Source organism: Pempheris klunzingeri, chromosome 2, assembly GCF_042242105.1.
Source record: "Pempheris klunzingeri isolate RE-2024b chromosome 2, fPemKlu1.hap1, whole genome shotgun sequence".
Taxonomy (NCBI): domain Eukaryota; kingdom Metazoa; phylum Chordata; class Actinopteri; order Acropomatiformes; family Pempheridae; genus Pempheris; species Pempheris klunzingeri.
In genome coordinates, this window is record NC_092013.1 from 5,871,095 (window position 1) to 5,891,721 (window position 20,627).

Genomic DNA, 20,627 nt, shown 5'->3' on the forward strand with positions numbered 1-20,627 from the left:
ACAGTTTGTATTGGTTGTGCATCAATATTTACAGTTTGAACCATGTTTCTCTGTGTTCAGACCTTTCATTCACTTCCAGTATCATACTAATTAATTATAAATCAAAGTTAGGATGCAGGATAGTCAAGGCAATGGACATCAGTGGTATAATAACCTTTGGGCTTACAAACAATGCCAACTCTTAAAGCCAGGAAGTTGTGCAGGTTCAAGCTCCATTACATGTGCCAGTAAACTGGAAAAACAAACAGGACCATCACGCTTCAACAGGTCTGATGTGTACTGAGGTGAGCAGAGCAGTTTTAAAACTGCAAGAGAGTCTACAGGTTCAAGACTTGGCACTTCTACCAAGAGCAAACTTTATCAGCTCTACATGCACCTAAATAAAAGGAGCCATTCCTTCTTACAAACATCAGTAATTACATGTTTAATATGCAAACTTAAGTAAGAAAGTGACCCTCCAGAAAATAGGATCAGTCTTTTTTAGTATGTTAACTGAAAAGTGGCTACTTATGCAACAACTCCACTTCAGAATCCAGCTACTTGAATATAAGCTGCAGTATAAGTTGTCCCTGAACACCACTTAGGTTTCACCTGTAGTTCAACAATTTGTGAGAAACTGGTACAAAGAGGCCATATTTAAAGTACTGCATTAGTTTCATTGCATTATAATCACACCAGACTACCTCAGTGAACCACGAACGTGTAAAACATGACAAAAGACTTTTACTTACCAAAGTTTAAATGATAAACAATTTATTTACAGAAGTACATGTATGTTTAATTGACTTCAAGGCACAGTTATAAGCATTTCTTTGCAGTCTAACCCGCTTTGAGGTTGCAAAAAACAAAAAAAGACAACTTAAAGCTGCGGACATGGTCTAGCTTCAGATAGAGGAAAATACAAAGAAACTGTACATAAAGTAAAGATTTAGTCCTTGACCTGACATTCTTTAGTCTGCAGATTCTTTCTTCTTTTTCTTTTTCTTCTCAGTCACAGGAGTTTCTGGGGTCTCTTCTACCTCTGCCGCGACAGTTTCACTCTTTCGTTTCTTTTTCTTCTTGGCTGGAGTATCCGTCTCTTCCGCTCCGTTGTCTGTGGGGGCAGCTTCCTCTGCCTCCTCGGCTTTTCGTTTCTTTTTCTTCTTCGCTGGGGTGTCCTCTGCTCCGTTCTCTTCTGCAGGTGCCTCCTCTGCTGCTTGTTTCTTCTTCTTCTTCACCACGGTCACGTCAGCATCTCCATTCTCCACCTGCACCAGAATAAACAAACATGGTCAGAAAAAAGACAATATATTCTCTATGGGGCTACGATGTTTGACTCACTTCAGTGATCTAGTCCATAGTTTTGGGACCAGCCAATGGTTCGGAGTCAGGCTGATATAGCATGTCGTACACTGAGACAGGACCATGTGTGTGGGTCCAATCTCAAATCAAAACATGCGTGGCCAGATACTAAAAGTAAGGCTCACCTCAGCAGTGCCATTGGCTTCCCCGTTCTCTTCCAGTTCTTGCAACTTCTTTTCACGCTTCTTGCGTTTCTTTTCTTTCTTCTCCAGTTTCCTCTTGATCTCTGCAGCAACATCAGAGGCCTGAAAAGAGAAAAGCGTGATATAACAATTACAATCAGAGTGACGCCATCAGGTCTTTTCTTAAGTATCAATACTGCGTCAGGCTCATTAAATCAGTTTCTACCCTCACCGTGATGTCAGGGAAAACTTTGTCATCATTCACAGCTATAACAAACTACAGGTCCGTTCCCTGTACCACCCAGCAGCTTGAACAAAGGTGCATTTTTCTGAGCTCACCTCTTTAACTGCCTCTTTCATGACATCCACATTCTTCCGCGGCACGTCGCCTGTTTCATAGAAAGACAAGCGCTCCTCCACTTGAGCACGCAGCTTATCACCAAACACACTCGTGGGTACCTCTGCAAAAAAGTGATAACATCAATCAAAGACCGCACAAGATTACAGTCGGCTTTAGCGTCTCTACAGACATGTGGCTTTGCTCAGGAATTTGATTATCAACATCAACCCGAGGGATGAATACTGTTGACGAAAAATATGAGCATCACTGCAGTTATGCCCCATGAATTGTCAGCCAACGTGTTAATTACCCCACAAGGTCCTGTCACTCACCAGAGAAACAGTCGATGCGGGAGGCGATGGTGCATTTGTTTGCCAGATATCTGGAGATTCGGCCTTTGTTCTTGGCGGCAGCGCGTCCGATGAAGGTCGAGTGGAAGATGAGCCCGTACTTGGGGGTGTTGCCACGAGTCTTTAGGGCTCTGAGAGAAAATACAGCCGAATTCACACTCAGGATGCACAGTTTAAGAAAATGTTATCCAGTAGGCACAAGGGTAAGAATGAAGTCTTTGGTCAACAGCTGCATTTATATCACTGACAAGTTACGTAAATGATGCAGGTGCAAACTCTACACACAAAGGACAGACTGAAGTTGTGGTTTTAGCCGACTACAGTATTTTGTACAAGCTGTTCTAGTCTAAACTGCCCCCCTTAGTGCAGGTTGGTGTGTAGAATTGGTCTAACAGTGACTGAACAGCCCCCCCTAGAGGTGAAACTACAAATCAGCACCACATTTCTGATTATGTGGCAGCTCGAATGGCAGAAACATGTCAGGGAGCAGATACAGTAGCTACAGGGCATGTTAAGACATCATTTTGACTACTAATGTGGACTTCAGATTGTATCCATTATATTTAATTGTGGGTTTAGTGTTTTTTCAAGTTAAAAGCATCTCAGAAGGAAAAACAAAATGAGCTGCATGGTGCTAATCAGCTCCTCAGATTTTCTACCTCAGCGCTGTGAGTGAGTGGCTGCTCAGACTGTGGGGGTGCTTTAGGGCGAGAGGGATCACTCCAGAGGAGACGTCAGAGTGTCGCCTCCTCCGGTCACCCTGCTCTGCTCCAGCCCAGCCCTGCCATCACTGTAGCCACTTCTTTCCCCAGCAGGGAGGGGGCGCCCCAGTACCTGAACAGGGCCTTCTCTGCTCCCAGGATCTGAACGGTGGAGGCCGGGTACTTGGCCAGGTTGGTCAGACTACCAGCATGGGAGATCAGACGCGCGCCCACCTACAGAAAAGAGAAGGGTGTTAGTCTCACAGAAAGAAGTCCACTGGAGCAACATGAGAATGATTTGATTGGACAGTTTGTGAGGACCATCAGAACCGGATATTTTTGTCAGCACATAGATTCAGTGGATTGACAGATTATGGTATAACATCATTGGTCCCGTCTTACGTCTGTGTGAATGAACAAACTGCTTACCACTTCTCCTATTAAGGCTGCCAAATTTGGAGCCACCTGGCTCATCTTGGAACGCAGATACTCCTGCAGCTCCAGCCGATAGGCAGCGAGAGACACTACACGATTTGAGAATCGCTCTATGTTGATCAGGTCAATGGGAGAGATGTCCATACCTGGAGAAGAACAAGCAGGAGGTCGTGTTGAGCAGGAGGATAAAACTAATACTCACTTTAATTTGAACAGTGGGTGCTGCTTTAAATGCTAACGTTTACAGTAGTAATCTAAAATGCAATGTGTGGTTGTTTCTCCCGACAGGATCCGCAGAGAGGATTTATGCCTTCACTACAGGTTTATGAGAGAGCTGCTCTGCCCCCCTGTGTTAGTCACCAAGGACAATTATTGGTCCAGGGTGGTCAATAAAAGGGGCACGGTAAATGAGTTTGCAAATGACTAAGTGTTGTGCACAGATGGTCACAGATGTCAGGATGGCTGCTCGAAGTGACAAATGTCTTAACATTAGTATGGCATCGTCTAAAGAAGGAAAAGATTGTCGTTAGCTGACCCATGGAGGAACGAGATGCGTCCAGGATGGCCTGAGCTTTGGCGCCGTCCATCACCACCTCCTCCAGGCTCTCCAGATTCTCCTCCGACAACTCCTTCCTGTTCCCGATGAGCTGAGCAAGGCGGCAGTACATCGAGTTGTCCGACACGATCTTGATCAGCTCTGGGAAGTGGTAGCCGTACCACTCACTGCGGACACGAGGCAATGATTGTTAGAAAAGAAACCACGCGTGAAGTAATGTGTGATGTCAGAAACAAGCTACAGACCTCAGAGATCACAACAAACCAATGGATGTCTCACCAAACAGTATTGCCCCTTCAGACAACAACTGGCAGAGCAGGTGTGTTCGGGGAGGATAATGTTCCTCCCGTTTCTATACAGCCAGCACACTATGGTGTACTGTCTGCGGTAAGCATTAGGAGGATACTCGCATGGACAAATGCACACTTAAAATCAAATGTACAAACAAAAAGAGCCACACACAGAGGCCTCAGGTTTTGCTATGGTAGGTTTTAAAACTTTGACATGCCAAGCGAGCACCCTCCCCCATACCAACAACTGCCAGTTGCTGACCAAACACCTAGTGTGGCCACAGAATTAGGACAGAACACTGCCATGCAACACAGGCTGTGACAACCAAACTCAACCTGCACAGAACCACTGCAAAGTTTCATCTCAAACAGTATACGCATCGTTAGTTTTAGTAGCATGATGCAGGCTGCCCTACCGGACACGCATGGAGAATGTGTTGATGTCTTTGTCCAGCTGGTCCAACAGAGCAATGGACTGGATGATCATGTTGTCGACCCTGTTGACATTGAACTTGACTTTGGCTCTGGAGTAGCTGTGGCCGAGACCCAGCTGTGCCTTGGAGGCGGCCTGGCCGGTCAGACCCTTCACCAGGGAGTGGAAGTGCAGCCGAATGCCTGACATGACAAGATGGAAAGGTTTGCTAGAGTGAAGTGGAACAGTAGCACAAGAGCATGCAATAAGTGGCTTTTCAGATTTTCAGTATGAACCTTCATGGGTTTCAGGATCACAAGATCACATCACAAGCAGCCACAGTATTCTTAATAGGAAGCCTGACAACTTAAGCATTGCCCTCCAGCTACAGAAACACTACCTGCTCCCAACTTTCTATATCCAACCAAAAAAAACAAGCTCCTCCCAAATAATGTGAATACATCATTATGCGAGCTGCGTCCTCACCTCTGCTTATCTCTGCCACCACTCCACCAGTCTGGATGGAGAATGAAAGCTCTTCTTGTAGAGTTGCTCCGATTTTGGCATCCGAGACGCCCAGCACAGCTTTCTTCTTTCCGGAGACGGGCAGGTTCGTCTCTAGGAACAACTTCAGGTCGGCATGCACCACACCTGCGAGTGTGAAGGAGAGGAGATCACACATTCATCTGTATATAAATAATGGAAACAAAGCTTAAACACTGCAAAGCCATTCCAGAAATGCGACCTGACACGTGTTTCACCTGCCTGGTTTTGTTTTTATTTGTCCAGGCTTATTCTTTCATGAATTAGCCAATCAGGAGAAATTTAGAAACTGCAAATGTGGATCAGCAGTTCTTCTGTTAGGAGTCCTTAATATTAGTGCTCAATTAGATAATTGTGCAATATCTCTAAAACTTACATTACATGTAATGTAGCTGTGAAATCAGGTCTGCATAACAAGTGGCTGCTGCATTTCAATTTTCCTCAGATGTTCAGAGTTAACATGAAGCTGTCCGCACAGAAACTCAGTGGATTGACAGATTATAAAAACATCATTACAACTGAGGACGCCAACACAGCTGTTAAGTAGGGAGTCCAGCTTACCTTCAGAAATCGCGTTTATGTTCTCCAGAGCAGCCTGGGCCGACTTGAAGGGGAAGAAGGCGGCCAGGCTCACCATGCTGTTGAACTTTCCGATGCTCAGCACGCTCTCCTCCACCTGAAAACACACACACACACACCTTTGTTATCGCTGCTCCACCTGAAACACACACATGCTGCTATCTCTGCTCCATCAGCAGGACTGAGTTAAAAAAAAAAAGCAGGGAATGAAAGCCCACCTGAGGCAGCAGCATGCCGATCTCCTCCACCTCTTTGACGGCGAACAGCGCGTAGCCCGCCGCGTGCTCGAACAACACGTGCAACAGCACCTGCAGAAGGTAAGGGCGTTGAATTAAAGAAAAAGCCACACAACCACGGACATGAGATAACATCTACGTATAGACCAGCAAAAGTTAGATGTTTGTAAAGGCTACAAGCACAATGCTAAGCGTGTTTACTCGTCTTCCACGTGGTAATCTTTAGCATTATTTTTTGGTAGCATCGCAGTTAACGTTAATGGAGTCATGCGCGCAATATAACATTTAAATCCAACAATTATTCATCAGTGCTGACTTTAACTTAACCATGGTGGCCAAGCACATTAACATAACTTTCACGCGCAGCCACGTTGTCGTGATGATGAACCCACGTGTTGGCCTGGGCCCGTGCGCCACTAAGCTAACTTATGCTAGTAGCCCGGCTAACGCTAGCATAAGGCCGCTAGTAACTAAATAACGAACAGCGGCTGAAAGTACAAATCGCTGCTTTTCACTTGCATGACTGCGACTTCAAAAGCTGCCCAAGTTTAACGTTACTGCCTGTAGTTAAGTAGTTTAGATTAAATACGCATGTTTTAGCTAAGTCGGCTAATTGCGCCGCTCACGTTGAAAGGCCTTCGGGCGGAAAATATCTGAAAACAGCCTTTTTCTTTTTAAATCGTCGGTATATTCAGGGAGCGTTGGACTGTCTCCTACAATAAGAAAGTCCAAACACTCAGCAGCGCTTCTCTTACCATGGTTAGTGAATATCTGTAGCAGCACGCAGGTCGCGTCTGCTCTGCTCCTTCACCTCGACAGAAAAGACGTGAACTCACATTTCTGCCAGAGACCACATGACCCGAATACCGCGAGATCTACGTAACACCGCGAGAACTGACCGAGACTGGACACAAAGCAGGAAGTCAGTTTCCACTATTAAAGTTGGTTAAAATAAAACATTAAAGGATAAAGCTTATGCTATTTTACATTTTTTTCTCATCTTTAATTGGTTTAATTGATTTAATTGGGCCATTTTTTTAAAAGTATGTTTTTATAAACATTAGTCAGACAGGAGTACACAGAAGTTGGAGACTTTTTTAGCCATACATGCATACACATTAGAGCTCTACTGGCTATTTACAGCATCAGGAATTATTTACAGCAAAATAAACTACAGTGAGTGCACATGCTCACAATAATGAAGGAAAATAACACCCTGTCCAATGGCGTGGCTCACTGGTGTGCTGAAATGTTTGAATTCTTTTGTTTCTTATTGTTTTATTGTTTATGGACACACAGACGTCAAATATTATTATATTAACAACATTTTTTATTATCAATTAGTCATTTAATCTATATAGTGCCAGTAAATGCTGGAATATGTTCATCATTTTCAGAGTCAATGGTTACCAAAAAAAGCCACAAACTCAACGATATTTAATTTAGTGTCATTGCAGACTAAGATCAGTGAATATTGACTATTTTGCAGCTGGAACCAGTCTTTTTTTTTTTGGCATTTTTACATTAAAATAAATTAATTATGAAAATGGTTGCAGATTTTCTGTCATTAAGAGGAATACATCACACAGACAACACTGGTTTGTGTTTTGTTTGTTTTTTTTCTTTTTAGGGAATTTGCTAATTGAAACAGAATATAGTATATAGTCAGACTTATCAAATGCAGCACTCAGTCAGTACAGTAAGCGGCAAGGGACACATTTGCAGTGATTTTGTCTCTGTAGTCATTGGCTGGAAGGTTAAAAGAGCTGATTAAAGAAGTACAGACTCACATGCGTATGATAGCTGTTATACATCTCTATTCATCACAAGGATTTGGAATTTTAAAAAACATTTAAAAAGCCAGGCAGGCATGAAAGCAAAAGCCAGACGTAGGTGATGGAAAAATGTAATTAGAGCTTGTGCGTCATTGCGGTGAAGAAGTGCTAAGGAAGAGATACAAAGCTGCTTGACCAGATTCAGCGGTGCCAGTGTTTTTAATTGTCCACTCCTGCAGAGTATTGTGACAGCAGTATCGATCCCGTCTGCAATAACATGTCACCATCATGCAGGAAAAGGGCTGAGTGTCATATTTAGGAAAAAGCATCATTAAAGTTCTTCAGAGTCCTGTGGTTTCCAAGGAACAGATGCATGCTGGTCTATTTGTACACAAGCGTAAATCACTGGCAGGTCGTAAATGTCGCATTGTGTTGGATATTAGTTTAGAGCAGAGAATTTATGACTGACCTCTTTGGGACATACTGTCTCTTGGCTGCTACACATAATGGAAGTCCGGCGCATTGATCACAATAATCTTTTTCCAGGATGAAAGTCACTTACAGATTGAACTTTGCTTCTCGGTCAGCAATAGACTAAAGAATAAGATTTACCCTCTTTTCTTATTATAGTTATTTTAAAGATAAATGACTGAAAATGTGTTTGTTTGCTGTCACGTGTGATAATATGTTCAACAAGGGCTCATCCAGCGCTGCAAACAATCACATCAAATGCATTGAGCATGTGTGGAACATACACACCCTGTAGCTCTCCTAATAATATGCAGGCGCCACAGGGTTTCTCATCAATGTGTCATTCTGTCAACCTTGTCAAAGGCCTACATGGTGAGCTTATTATTGCCCTTAAAAAAAAAGCCAGATTCCTGAGTAATATGTGTGTCTCCAGGAACATGGAGGAGAGTGCTTGAAGGAGCCTGTTGAGGAGCGGATGTGAGGGAGGACAGTAAAAGCTCAGGGATCAGGAGAGGGCTTGATATAAAGGCTGACTGGGACAAGCTGCCTCTCAGAGCGGTGGAGCTCTGCTCATCTTAAAGCATCCCTCCTGCAGGAACTGACACACACGGCTGACACAGAACGTGAGTAACATATAACTTCTTCTGCTCCTCCTCCGTCTCTGCCTCGCTCTCTGTGTGTTTCCCCTCTTTTGACGTCCTGTTTCTCTTACTTTTTTTTGCTCTGAGCTGTCTTGCTGTTGTAAGTATGGCTGGTCCACTCCGGCCTCTTATCTTGCTTGTCAGTTACTTCCATGCTTCTTCCCCCCTACTCCCGCCTCTCTGTTTCCCTATCTACTATCTATTTGTAAACCTCTCCCTTGCATAATAACCTGGGATCCCGTGTCCTTATTCCTCTAAACTCAGTCATTGTTTCTGGCGTGCACACACATTGAGCCTCACGTCAAACACTGTATGCTGACCTATTTTGACTGGCCTCTCTTTCCCACTGCAAAAAAATTCTGTAAGTGGCCTGGCCTCAGTGCCACTCACCCCTGTCCATGTGGAAACACTGGCTATACAGTATGTTTGTATGAACCTTACCTGTTCTGCATGAATGCCTACGTACAGTATGTACATATGCGTGTGTGTATGTGTCCAGGACTGAGCAGAATGAGCATGCGCAGAGCAGTGGCTGGTTGTGCGGTGCTGGCGTGCCTGGTGGCGCTGCTGGCAGAGAGGACAGAGGGACACATCACCTTCTTCAGTCCAAAGGAGATGATGCTGATGAAGGTAAGCAGCAACAAGTGAGGTGGAGTGACTGTTTTATTAGTAGTGTCACGTCATCGTCAAGTAGTCAAGTGGTAGTAGTTGGGGAGAAGTCAATTGGCAGAAAGATAATCAGCAAATACTTTGATCTTCATATCACTTTTCAAGGACAAAATGCTGAACTTTCATTTGTTCCACATTCTCAGTTTTGCTACTTTTTGTTTGACTTTTGTTTCAGTAAAATGGGTTTCTTGGGTTTTGGGATGTTGGCTGCACAAAACAGTTTGAAAAGAAAACTTCAATAGACATTTTTCTGTTTTATTCTGACACTTTTTAAATCAAATCATTTATTACCTAACTGGCAGATTAATGAAGATTAATGAAAACGGTAGTTAGTTGCAGTCCAAGTAGCAAAAAGCCTAAATGTGAGTGCTATTTTGTCCAATTTATCAAATAGGAAAAATTGAATGACGAATTAAGATTTTCAATTCTCATGAGTGTTGATGTTTGGTGTTCTCGTTTGGCAACGTTTGAATGTTTGAACTGACAAAATAAATGAAAACAAAACGAAGTGGAGGTTGGCCACAGTGTCAAATCGGTATCAGAAGCTGATTAACAGCCTGCTGCAGTTTATAGATAAAGGGATAAATGAAGATATAGTGGCTTGTCATACTGTGCACAGTAAAAGCATGACGTCCTTGCTGCATTGCATGTGTTCTTTATTTGAATGTATGTTTTTATATGTGTGTTCGTGCTGCAGGAGCGAGAAGGTAGAAAGGACATGGAGCCTCGATCGGAGGATGGTCAGTTTGAAGAGGTTACAGTCCAACAGCTTCCTCAGGTGGAGCGTGGTGGAAACCCTGTGAGTGCACACACACACACACACACACACACACACACACACCAACATCACCCCCAATCTCATTGCTGAATTGTGCCACTGAATTACAAACCAGTAACATCTACATCTTTTGTCTGTCCAGGATAAAACAGTGGAGATTGCCGTCCGTCTTTCCCCCAAACAACTGGATCATGTGGCTCCGGTGCTTGAAGAAATCATCCATGAAATAGTGGAGCAACGTCAGAGAGGTACATGTGTTTTTGAGTGGTGGAAGATGTAATGACACATTTGTTTAAAAAAAAGAAAAAAGAAAAAGCTCTTCAGCAGACTCGCAGCATGACCTCGTATTTTATTTTATCATCCAGAAGTGATTAGTACACACACACACTCACAAGTGATAAAGCTTTGATTAAAAACCTCTTTGGTAACCAAACCGTCCTCTCACTGTCTCCGTCTCTGCAGCCAAATAGCGCGGACGATGACGGGAGGAGGTGGACGGCTGTACAAATTCTTCAAAAAGCACTGAATGCTCAAATGTTTTGTTGTGTTTTAATGGATCAGTCAATAAAGGGAAGTGATTGTGTCACTTACTGGAGCTTCTGTTGTCATTTCTGAAAGGGCTTGAGTTGGCCACATGGTGTCAGCATCTCTCTCAGGAAACCCCCTTTTTTCATTTCACTCCCTCACACACCTGACTCAAAGTCACAGGTCTCTCTTCCAAAGAAGAAAACACATTCACCATTTTCATCCTTTCAAATAACCTATAAAAATGCATAAAAATGGGTGTTAACTTCACCCGACGATTTTATAGACACATCACGGCAGAGTTGTTTGCTCAAGTGTAGCGAAAGCGTTGCAATTTAACCCTCCACTTTGTGAGGCACTTGTTTCAGAGCATTGATGTCAGTCTCTCGCTGATCTCGAAGTCTTTGACTGCGAGGGCGGGGTCTCGAGCTAAAGGAGCGGGGAGAGTCAGGGAGCAGTCGCTGTCAAAATACTTCCCAGTTATCCCCTCCATTTCTTCTGCTAGGGCACAGTAGATTGAGCTGACTGCACCCTCCTCTGGAGACTGAGGGGGAGACAAGGGTGGTGAAGAAGAAATGTGAGAGTACGATAAAAAAAACAAAACTACAGACAGATATCTCCACAAGTGCAAATATGCAAACAGGAAGTTTGTGTAATCTCTGCCTGTCTCGTATAACCAGATTCCTGAGCATGGTTCATCTCCACGGACACAGATCTTAGATGCACATGGGAGGGGTGGATGTCAGGTCAAGTGTTTGAACCGTGGCTGAATAAAGGCAGTGGTGAAACAGATCTGTCACAAAAACTGGTGATTGATCCCAGATGTGAGTTTGACTGTTGGCTGGTTGTGAAAGCTGCGTGTGTATCATATAGCACCTTTCAAAAAAGTTAGAAAATGCTTTACAACAAAAACTAACAACATATAATAAAATAAGATTCACAAACTTAAGATATAACAAGATAAGATAAATGAATAAAAAGTGCAAGAAATACCAGCAGTTGAGAAAAAGACAAAAGATAAAAGTGAGTCTTAGGAAGAGATACTGAGTTTGCCTACCTGAGATTTCAGATGACTGAGATCTGGAGTATGGCAACATCCCAAAAAAAGGTTAAACTGTCACCCAGATTGTTAATTGTTACCCAGAAATAGGTGGTTGTAAACACTCATCAAATCACAAACCAACTCTGTCGTTCACCGTGGCTGAATAAAGGCAGTGGTGAAACAGACCTGTCACAAAAACTGGTGATTCATCCCAGATGTGAGTTTGACTGTTGTCTGGTTGTGAAAGCTGCGTGTGTGTGTGTGTGTAAGTGATGCTGTTAGCAGTAAATTCCAGGAAACCCAAGTATTCGTGGGTATACGCCTTAAATATTCAGCCGACGGTTTTGTTGCATTTGCTCTGTCCTCCAGCTGTCTATGGAGCAGTCAGTGACTAAAAGGTGTAAGGAGCTCTATTACTACAACTTTCCTATTTGTAATAATAATAATTTAAATCATAACTCACTTTATATAGCACCTTTCAAAAAAGTTAGAAAATGCTTTACAACAAAAACTAAGAACATATAATAAAATAAGATTCACAAACTTTAGATATAACAAGATAAGATAAATGAATAAAAAGTGCAAGAAATACCAGCAAAAGATAAAAGTGAGTCTTAGGAATAGATACTGAGTTTGCTTGCCTGAGATTTCAGATGACTGAGATCTGGAGTATGGCAACATCCCCAAAAAAGGTTAAACTGTCACCCAGATTGTTAATTGTTACCCAGAAATAGGTGGTTGTAAACGCTCATCAAATCACAAACCAACTCGTTCACCTTTGGCCTATCATGACTAAAGTAGTTGAGAACACACACTTTTCACATTTGACAGTTTTCCTGTACAGTGGGGCATTAGCAGCAGCAGCAGCAGCAGCAGCAGCAGCGGGACGAATACAGAACCGTGTGGAGATATTCTGTCTGCTCAGATTCAAGTGAATGTACACAATATATATATATTCAGCTTGTCAGATTGGAGGTCTGTGAAAACAAAGGGATGCAGTTCCCGCGCTGTTCATCTAGTGTGGATGTAAATGCACTTAATTTAAAGCTGAGAACAAGCGCTTCAAATGCAAATCAGTGGTTTGATTCTAAATCCAGTGTGCTACAGTACAAAACAACAACAACAACAACAAATGCACTGGGCTTCCCAGTGCTAATTGACTGTGCTGCGTTTGGTTGACTGGAAGCGAAGCGGTTTGTGAAGAGCAAAGGATTCTTAGAAGTGCCTGCATCAAGCTCTAAATTTAGTTTAGCTTTCAAAAACATGTGGTAATACTTCAGCTTGTTATCCCAGTAACCAGATGTGAGCTTTGTGTTCTGGCTGTCAAAGCTTGTCATTAACATGACAAATCTTCATTCGGGCGACTAAACACAGCGCTACAGCCAGTTTTTGCAACATGGCTGCATGCATACATACATATACAGCTATTCATACATGCAATTACAATTCAAGTGTTATTTTTCATTCTTATGAGCCTAAATCAGGGGCCGTTTATCATGTCAGGTTCATGCAGATCCTAATGTAGTAACGATTGTAACAATGATATGATATAAACCTAAAGTACAGTACCAAATTGAGTCAGATTTGAGTCTCTTGTTTCTGGCTCCTTAAGGAACCTGGCGCTTGTGTCACTGAGCGAGCCCAGCAGGCCGAGTATCAGTGTGACTTCATAAAAATCCATAATAACGATTCTGCCAAACCAGTGTCTCAGTTTGCTCTGTAAACAACAACAGGGGGTTTTTGGACAAGCGACCAATCACATTAAACCCGGATGGGCGCAAACCTGATGACTACAAAGTGACTGCAGTACTCACCTTGAAAAAGAAAAATCCAATGATGATGAAAAGACAGCGAAACACACATGGATAGTGTCTCATGACCTCGGTCAGGACAACACCAGGGTGCACTGAGTTTGCGGTGACACCTACATGCACATAAACACACACATTCAGAGTGCAAATAGAAACAGAGAGGGGCACAGAAACAGAAACTGTTTTTTTTAGTTTCCTGAAATCAATTTCAGCTGCAATGCTTTGCTAAAAACTAGCATCCCTCTGCAGCCTTTATGGACACTGACTATAAGTTCTAAGGACTGAAAATATTTATTTTCATTACTCTGAAAAAATGGACTTCATATGTGTTTGTGTTGTACAAACGGAGGGTACAGAATCAGAGCACATGCATAAACAAACTAGTTTTTGGCAACTTGAGTTCATAAAACAAGTCACATACAGTGTTTATCCATCATGTCATCGCTAATTATCTTACAAGAATCTTGATTCAAGCCTACCTGTCCCTTGTAGCCTGCACGCTAGCTCATTGGTACAGATGATATTGTGCAGCTTAGTGTTGCAGTAGATGCTATGTTTGTTAAGATTCAGGTTCTCGCCACGAAAATGCGAGAAGTCCACGGTACCCTTCTTATGGGTGACTGAGCTGAGGGTGACTATTCGTGACGGAGCTGAACTCCTCATCAGGTCTGGAATGAAATGAAGAGTGAGAGATGACAGGATACACAATATATAGTGTGTATATATATATATATATATATATATATATATATATATAATATAGTCACAACAGAGTCTTACCCAGCAGCAAGTTGGTGAGAAGAAATGGTCCCAGGTGGTTGGTGGCAAAAGAAATTTCCAGGCCGTCTTTGGTTATCTCGCTGGGTAAACCTGGTGGGACAATGAGAAACAAGTCATCACAAACCATCATAACCCTTACCTTACTTACATCTCTCTCACACCCACACAAAGAGATGTTCTTGTCAGATAATTTGTCAGACAACCTTGTCGTGCAAGCATCTGTCCTGGACCACATGAAGGAACGACGCCGGCCCTTTGCTGATGTCATTGGGGCCAATGATTATAATTTTCCAATGATTCATCATGGGTTAGTTAGTGTTTTGGAGCAGTGTCAGTGTTCAATCGCATGTAACAATCCGTCACAGACTCAGAGGCTGCAGAGGCACTTCTTGAGCTGTGCTTTCAGATGTGTCCCAGATGGGGAAACACAGACTGGGTGTTCTTTCATGATGTTTTATTTGTTTTTCCTTCTTCCATAAAGGATTTTTGGAACATTACTATTTTACTAGCTCATGTGAAGCTAAGCTTGCCAGCATCTTTTTTAGTACCTAATATCCATAGAAATACATTTATGAGTGAGTACAAATGACTGAACATATTGTTTGTGGTATTGCATTAGTAAATGGTTTTCTGCATAATTCAGTGAACTTTCGTTGATATTTGGGGTCCCAAAATGCAAAACTGCCCTGTGCAGCTTCAAAACAAATGATTCTATTTCAGATGCGGATGCGTGTATCACCTGATACTCCGGCATTGTTTACAAGGATGTGGAGTGCTTTCTCCTCCTCAAGAATCCGCTTGGCAAATTCCCTGACGGACTCCAGAGATGACAGGTCCACCAGGCGCAGGTGGACATCATTGTTTCCTGTTTTCTTCTTGATTTCTTCCACAGCCGCTGTCCCCCGTGACTCGCTTCGACAGGCCAGGATAACACGGGCCCCGCGATGTGCAAAGTCCAGGGCAATACATTTCCCAATCCCTAACAGAGAGCAAAAACTAGTTTGCACTACTTGATAACAAAACAATGTTCTTACAAATGAGTTGAAGAGAGCAAATACTGACTTACTGAATGTTTGATAACTTTGAACTGAGATACTTGTGTTTGAGGTTTGTGGTATAAAGCAAAAGCTTTAAGAAGAAAACATGAGTTTTTCTAAGAGTGGGGGAAATGTGTGTACTAGTTTCAGTTTTTAAAGAAGGTAGGATTGGCACAGCACAGGGTCAGACATCACAACAACAACAGCGTCCTGGTTTTTAAATCTCAGTCCCTTTGTTGCAGAGTTTGACTATTCATCAACTGGCTATTGCTCTATAGAACAGCACAAAGTATGTGACACTACATCAAAAATGCCAAACATCACCGGTGGAAAGAGACTTAGACAACAGGAACTGTGGTATATTCAGGCATCAGTACAATGCCCGCAGATGATTGCAGTAGTGATTAAGATGTGTAACACAATAACTTAGTATGACATAAAACTATGTAACCAAATAAATATTTTTTTTAGAAAATGCAGTAAGAGAAAGCCAACTTCAGCAGATACACTGTAAAAAAATATATTGACAAGGAATTAGAAAGTTGAGATGAGGATGATCTAACCGTGATGATGATCTAACTGAGCAGGTAAATCATTTACAAAAGGAGCGATCACGTATTGTGTGGCAGAGCTGTTCAGGAGCTGATCTTGAGCAGGTCTCCGGCTTTGCTGTCGACAATAAACCTCTACTGCTCTAATTCCTGAAGTCTCCTGGCGATTTTTGCGAATCCTGATTTTTGATTTTTGGAACTTTGAAAAACTTTGAACTAAGAAGAAGAGACAAAACTTAGTGTCTGGCTCATGTTGGAGCTCCCAGCCCACAACAGAACAAACTCAGGCTTCTAAACTGCAGTCCAAACACCAATGGGTGGCGTCACGGAAGCTACATCACCTTCTTATATACTTATATACATCTGCTCCTCACTGCAAGCGCACCCTTTAAAAAATGGTCATGATAAAGATCTATCCATCTTCCACTTTTTATTTAAAATTGTCTGAACATTTATTTGTGCATAGTGATAAACCAAATTGAATATATGCTATGTTTAAGCAGGTATAGGGCACAAACCAAGCCCGGCAATCAGACTGAGCTGCAATTATGCTTTCATATCTTTTCAGTTTGGTGTTTGAGATGAGAAATGATTTAGTGGTCTGAAAAGTTCTCATCTATCACTACTGAAAGCCAGGATTTATCTACCAGTCTTATCGTATGAAGTTTGTGGTGTGGTTCGTATTGTAATGGAATGTAATGAAGCTAAGAGACTAATGGTAAACAGAATCTAGGGGCTACACACAAACAGCAGTATACCGATAAGTAAAGAGGAAAACTAAAGAGCTCAGGAGGTGGTGGTGACCAAAACAGAGCTAAAAAGAGAGCAGAACAGGTTAGACTTATACTTACTGTACTTACTCAGAAACTCGCCTGTAAATGAATGCTAATGTTGTTCAATGTCTACAAGAAGTAGGCAGCTGTTTTCAAGCATGTTGGCAACAGGGAGAAGCAAAAACTATAGTAATATTCACAACTTGTTCTGTACACAGGATCTCAGTTGTTCTCATACATCAACTGTTGGCTGCATGCACTCACCGGACAGCTGTTTCTGACTTGATGCTAAACATCTGTCAGATTCAAAATGTGGAGAAGATTACGTTAGAGTTTGAAACCATGAATAGCTATTTCACAATCACTGCTCTTTAATCAGGTTTCTGGTGTGTTTCATCACAGGACACTGTCATTATGATTTTAGGGTTCAAGATGTTCAGATGATCTCATGATGGTGACCGATAGTGTTGAAATGAAAGAGGCTCAGTCCTAAAGGTTTAGGAATCTTTTAGGAACATTTTAGGACCAGTTTCTGAGTCGTGATCAGGCATCACTCACTATACACCAAATCTGTGCTCATGTGGTGTGATTGTTTGGTAAGAGGGTTCAGGAATGTTGTGCTGAAGGAAGTAAGAGCAGCTGATAAGACAATGGAAACGGGAATATTAATGTCTTTGATGCGTTCAGATTTAGCTGTGTGGAAAGTATTGGCTCACTGTTGTTGTTTGTTTGTATGTAAAAGGTTTTCTGTATCATTGGGTTGATTTTTGGAAAGCAATGTAAATGGGGTGAGAAATTGCCTTACATTTCATTTCACTTTTATTTTGTAGTGCTGTCCTAAATAATGCTTAACTGCCTTGGTCAGGTCTCCTCTTGTTTCATTTAGGAGAACTGAAGACAGGAAGAGGCAGATCTTTTTTTGCTTCACATTCAATGGCTTTTTCTAATTTAAAGGCAGAGTCTGCAACACTGGAGAAACTAGCAATCCAACTGATACTCTAAAGAACAAATCTGTTAAATGCCACAATCCTATAAATAAAAGCAAAACAGCCGTCGTAAATGCAGCGTTAACTTTAGCTCACAGCAACCGCTCACTGGGCTCATTAGACGACAGTATGTGGCGGTCAGCAGCAGCTCTCTCTTGTTCTTCCTCTCAGTGGGGGTGAGCTTCCTGCTGGTAAGTTATGAGCCGTAAATTTAAACTTTAGCAGCACTTTCTCTGCATTTCTTGTGTGGCTAAGTCGATAGTTATAGCCTTGTGGAAGACTCTGGTCGTACACAATGGGTGCACTTACAGCGTGCGCAGTAGGCTGGTATGCGGGTAGATGGGCAGGTCGGCCATCGGTCAATTTCAACCATTACAACAAAAAGTGCTTCTAAAACAAGTTGCAGACCCTGACTTTAATGGGGACATGAAACATATTTTCAATGTCCTCCACACATTTCAATATGCATCTTTCCAGGCCCACTGACAGGCTCAGATTGTTATTCGGTGTCTGACAACATTACAGAACAAAGACAGACCTGTATGACCCATTTTGATAAACCAGAAACAGCTGCTGTATCGCACCATTCAAACCCACCAGACTCCACCGACAAACGTAGTAATTTTACCTCTGGCCTATTGTTGCCTCAAGTCATACCAGTAGCAGCCATTTTAAACTCTAAATATGCAATGATAGGACCCAGGTTTAAAATGACCAAAGTTATTCTTTGATGATCGGCTAAATCAGTGAAACCTGACACACAAAGGGGTTAACACAAAGGGCAAAGAGGGCAAAAAGTAAACTTAATGTTTAACTGAGAAGCCAAACTATAGGAAACAAGCCACGGACCACGCTTACACCCTCACATGAAAAAACACCATATCACAGCAAATGCAATATGAGTGCGTTATGCACATATTCATACATATACTACTACTATATAAACCACTTGCTCACACTTCAAGCACAGCTATGAGCTCACCGAACTGGTTCTAATGAGATCATGATGTGGATAAGGATTCAGGAGGAATTACTCAGAAAGCGGAGCATAAAAATAATCCTATGAACACACACTCACATAGTGTTTTATGTAGCTCCAACATTCACAGCCATCATGAGAAACAAACCTAACTTTATAGTCTTGCTTTTGTTTTAATTTTCACTGTAAATTCTGTTTAAGAGGAGTGGTTACAAACATTCATATAATTATTACAGTATTAACAGTGTGCTAAAACCTTACAGTAATAATCACAGCAAAGTCGTGGCATTTCCTGTGAAGCCTTGAGCTTTAGTCTGGATAAATGACCCTGACTGGGTCATGCTGTAAACTTGCTCATATAACTGCAGCATTAAAACTTAATCACACAATCAAGAGCAAACAGCCGACCTCGCTCCACTTAGTCTCCCAAATTGTTGCCTTATATTTAAATTATTGGCTAGAATAAAACATGCACTGTGCGGCCCCGCGTTGATACCCTGCACAGAGGAACAAAACAGGTTAAATCCATCCAACCTGTGTTGGCTCCTGTCACTATCGCAGTCTTCCCCTTCAGCTGCACGGTGCAGCTCCGTGGGTCCCAGCCGCGTCTCCTCTGCATGCGCGCAACGATCGCCAGCAGGGCGGTGGACACTGCCCACAGCGGGTGGCCGAGCGCATCCAACCAGCTCATTTCACAGTGTGGCTGCGAGAAATGAACAGCTTCTGGTGGCAGGCAGCAGCTTTGGCTACACTGAGTAGGTGTGCCCACAAAACTCAAAGCTCCAGTAAAGCTGCTGCCTCTGCGTTAAGGTGGCCCTGCTGTGGAATGGCTGAAATCGATTCTACCATGAAAACACCTGGTTTTAATGTCCCCCCATGATTATTCTGAATAATCTCTGGTTGGCCTACAGGTCAGGTCCCTTTGTGCCACATTCCTGTGGCTCAATAAGTGCTGGCATATGTTGAACCAGCCATGTGGCATTTAGGCAGTGAGATCCTGAGGAATTTTTAATTTCACTTTACACTCTTAAAAATAAGGGCTCCAAAATGCCTTTTCTTTAAGGGGGGGAGGTCCTACCCTGAGACATTTGCTTCTGAAGAACCCTTTCTTGAAGAAATTGTTCTTTAAGTTCAGGTTGTAAACTTTGGTTAATGAGAGAACCACAACAATAAAGCTGAAGGCTGTAAACCAGCACAATAAACTGGACTGAGAGACTGTGAAACGCTCTGTAGAGCTGAGGGGAAGTACACAGTTTCACACCTTTCACATCACACATAGTCATTTGAACCATTATTACATTTAAAATATAAATTCACTCCACGCAGACATATATGCAGCTTGTTGCTGCCATGTGTCGCCCAGAGATTATTGCAGTTTATTCTAGACTCCATATGAGCCTCTGCAAAGGATTTCACAACTGTAATTGTTAAAAAAAAAAAGACAGAGCAGCTGTTACAAAAACAACTTACATTTGACTCACAAGGCCAGATCAAGACATTTAGAAACATCCTTCAAAAACATTGTATCTGGATGTTCCAAAAAACCTTTCAGTCCTCTGGGCATTTAAATGTAGGGACATTGTAATCATCCATCAATGGATTTCCAGTATTTTCCAATTTCAAAAGCTGGGAGGAACAGAAAAAGTAATTCATCTTTTGTAGTGCCAGGAAATCTTTTGCTGACTCGGTGCAAACCTTAGAATGAGACTTAAAAGTCTTCAGGTTGATGAAGTCTTGTTCATTAGTAAGTGCTGTGCACATCGTCAGCCACTAGAGGGCAAAACATGCTAAGAAGTTGTTCTGGTGCTCAGTGGAAGTCATGCATGTTGGTCTTTACCTTTTCATTTCACATTTAGTTATATGCTTTAGCTAATCACTTGTTAGTTCATGTGTTTTGCTTTGTG

At 42.3% G+C, this 20,627-nt stretch overlaps 3 protein-coding genes and 2 non-coding genes across 5 annotated transcripts; 1 reads left to right on the forward strand and 4 right to left on the reverse strand.

Annotated features, from left to right (window-relative positions):
* Positions 1–731: 731 nt before the first annotated feature.
* On the reverse strand, positions 732–6,735 carry nop56 (NOP56 ribonucleoprotein homolog). Its single transcript, XM_070837835.1, has 12 exons — positions 6,661–6,735; positions 5,888–5,977; positions 5,652–5,766; positions 5,034–5,198; positions 4,552–4,750; positions 3,825–4,012; positions 3,284–3,435; positions 2,988–3,088; positions 2,136–2,284; positions 1,803–1,924; positions 1,467–1,586; positions 732–1,247 (listed from the first exon to the last, which is right to left on the reverse strand). Exons 1-12 carry the CDS (start codon positions 6,661–6,663, stop codon positions 951–953), a joined length of 1,701 nt encoding a protein of 566 aa, XP_070693936.1. The 5' UTR covers positions 6,664–6,735; the 3' UTR covers positions 732–950.
* Positions 1,662–1,729, reverse strand: LOC139220701 (small nucleolar RNA SNORD57). Its single transcript, XR_011585857.1, has one exon. It is a non-coding gene; the product is annotated as a small nucleolar RNA SNORD57 (small nucleolar RNA).
* On the reverse strand, positions 3,560–3,691 carry LOC139220657 (small nucleolar RNA SNORA26). Its single transcript, XR_011585853.1, has one exon. It is a non-coding gene; the product is annotated as a small nucleolar RNA SNORA26 (small nucleolar RNA).
* A 1,933-nt stretch (positions 6,736–8,668) lies between the features above and the next one.
* mlnl (motilin-like) lies at positions 8,669–10,829 on the forward strand. Its single transcript, XM_070837858.1, has 5 exons — positions 8,669–8,774; positions 9,292–9,422; positions 10,159–10,260; positions 10,382–10,487; positions 10,702–10,829. Exons 2-5 carry the CDS (start codon positions 9,303–9,305, stop codon positions 10,707–10,709), a joined length of 336 nt encoding a protein of 111 aa, XP_070693959.1. The 5' UTR covers positions 8,669–8,774; positions 9,292–9,302; the 3' UTR covers positions 10,710–10,829.
* On the reverse strand, positions 10,810–19,414 carry LOC139208235 (retinol dehydrogenase 11). Its single transcript, XM_070837846.1, has 6 exons — positions 19,258–19,414; positions 15,137–15,376; positions 14,398–14,487; positions 14,097–14,285; positions 13,621–13,730; positions 10,810–11,308 (listed from the first exon to the last, which is right to left on the reverse strand). Exons 1-6 carry the CDS (start codon positions 19,412–19,414, stop codon positions 11,129–11,131), a joined length of 966 nt encoding a protein of 321 aa, XP_070693947.1. The 3' UTR covers positions 10,810–11,128.
* Positions 19,415–20,627: the final 1,213 nt, after the last annotated feature.

What these genes read in the sequence shown, in the direction of transcription:
- nop56 (XM_070837835.1), bottom strand. An exon ending in CATAAACGCGATTTCTGAAG is followed by an intron (nt 5,199 to 5,651) that starts GTAAGCTGGACT and finishes TCACACTCGCAG; the next exon opens with GTGTGGTGCATGCCGACCTG. An exon ending in GGTGGCAGAGATAAGCAGAG is followed by an intron (nt 4,751 to 5,033) that starts GTGAGGACGCAG and finishes TTGTCATGTCAG; the next exon opens with GCATTCGGCTGCACTTCCAC.
- LOC139208235 (XM_070837846.1), bottom strand. Translation starts at nt 19,414, where the DNA reads ATGAGCTGGTTGGATGCGCTCGGCCACCCGCTGTGGGCAGTGTCCACC. An exon ending in TCTCACCAACTTGCTGCTGG is followed by an intron (nt 14,286 to 14,397) that starts GTAAGACTCTGT and finishes ATTTCATTCCAG; the next exon opens with ACCTGATGAGGAGTTCAGCT. An exon ending in GTGCAGGCTACAAGGGACAG is followed by an intron (nt 13,731 to 14,096) that starts GTAGGCTTGAAT and finishes ATGTGCATGTAG; the next exon opens with GTGTCACCGCAAACTCAGTG.
- mlnl (XM_070837858.1), top strand. Translation starts at nt 9,303, where the DNA reads ATGAGCATGCGCAGAGCAGTGGCTGGTTGTGCGGTGCTGGCGTGCCTG. An exon ending in AGGAGATGATGCTGATGAAG is followed by an intron (nt 9,423 to 10,158) that starts GTAAGCAGCAAC and finishes TTCGTGCTGCAG; the next exon opens with GAGCGAGAAGGTAGAAAGGA. An exon ending in TGGAGCGTGGTGGAAACCCT is followed by an intron (nt 10,261 to 10,381) that starts GTGAGTGCACAC and finishes TTGTCTGTCCAG; the next exon opens with GATAAAACAGTGGAGATTGC.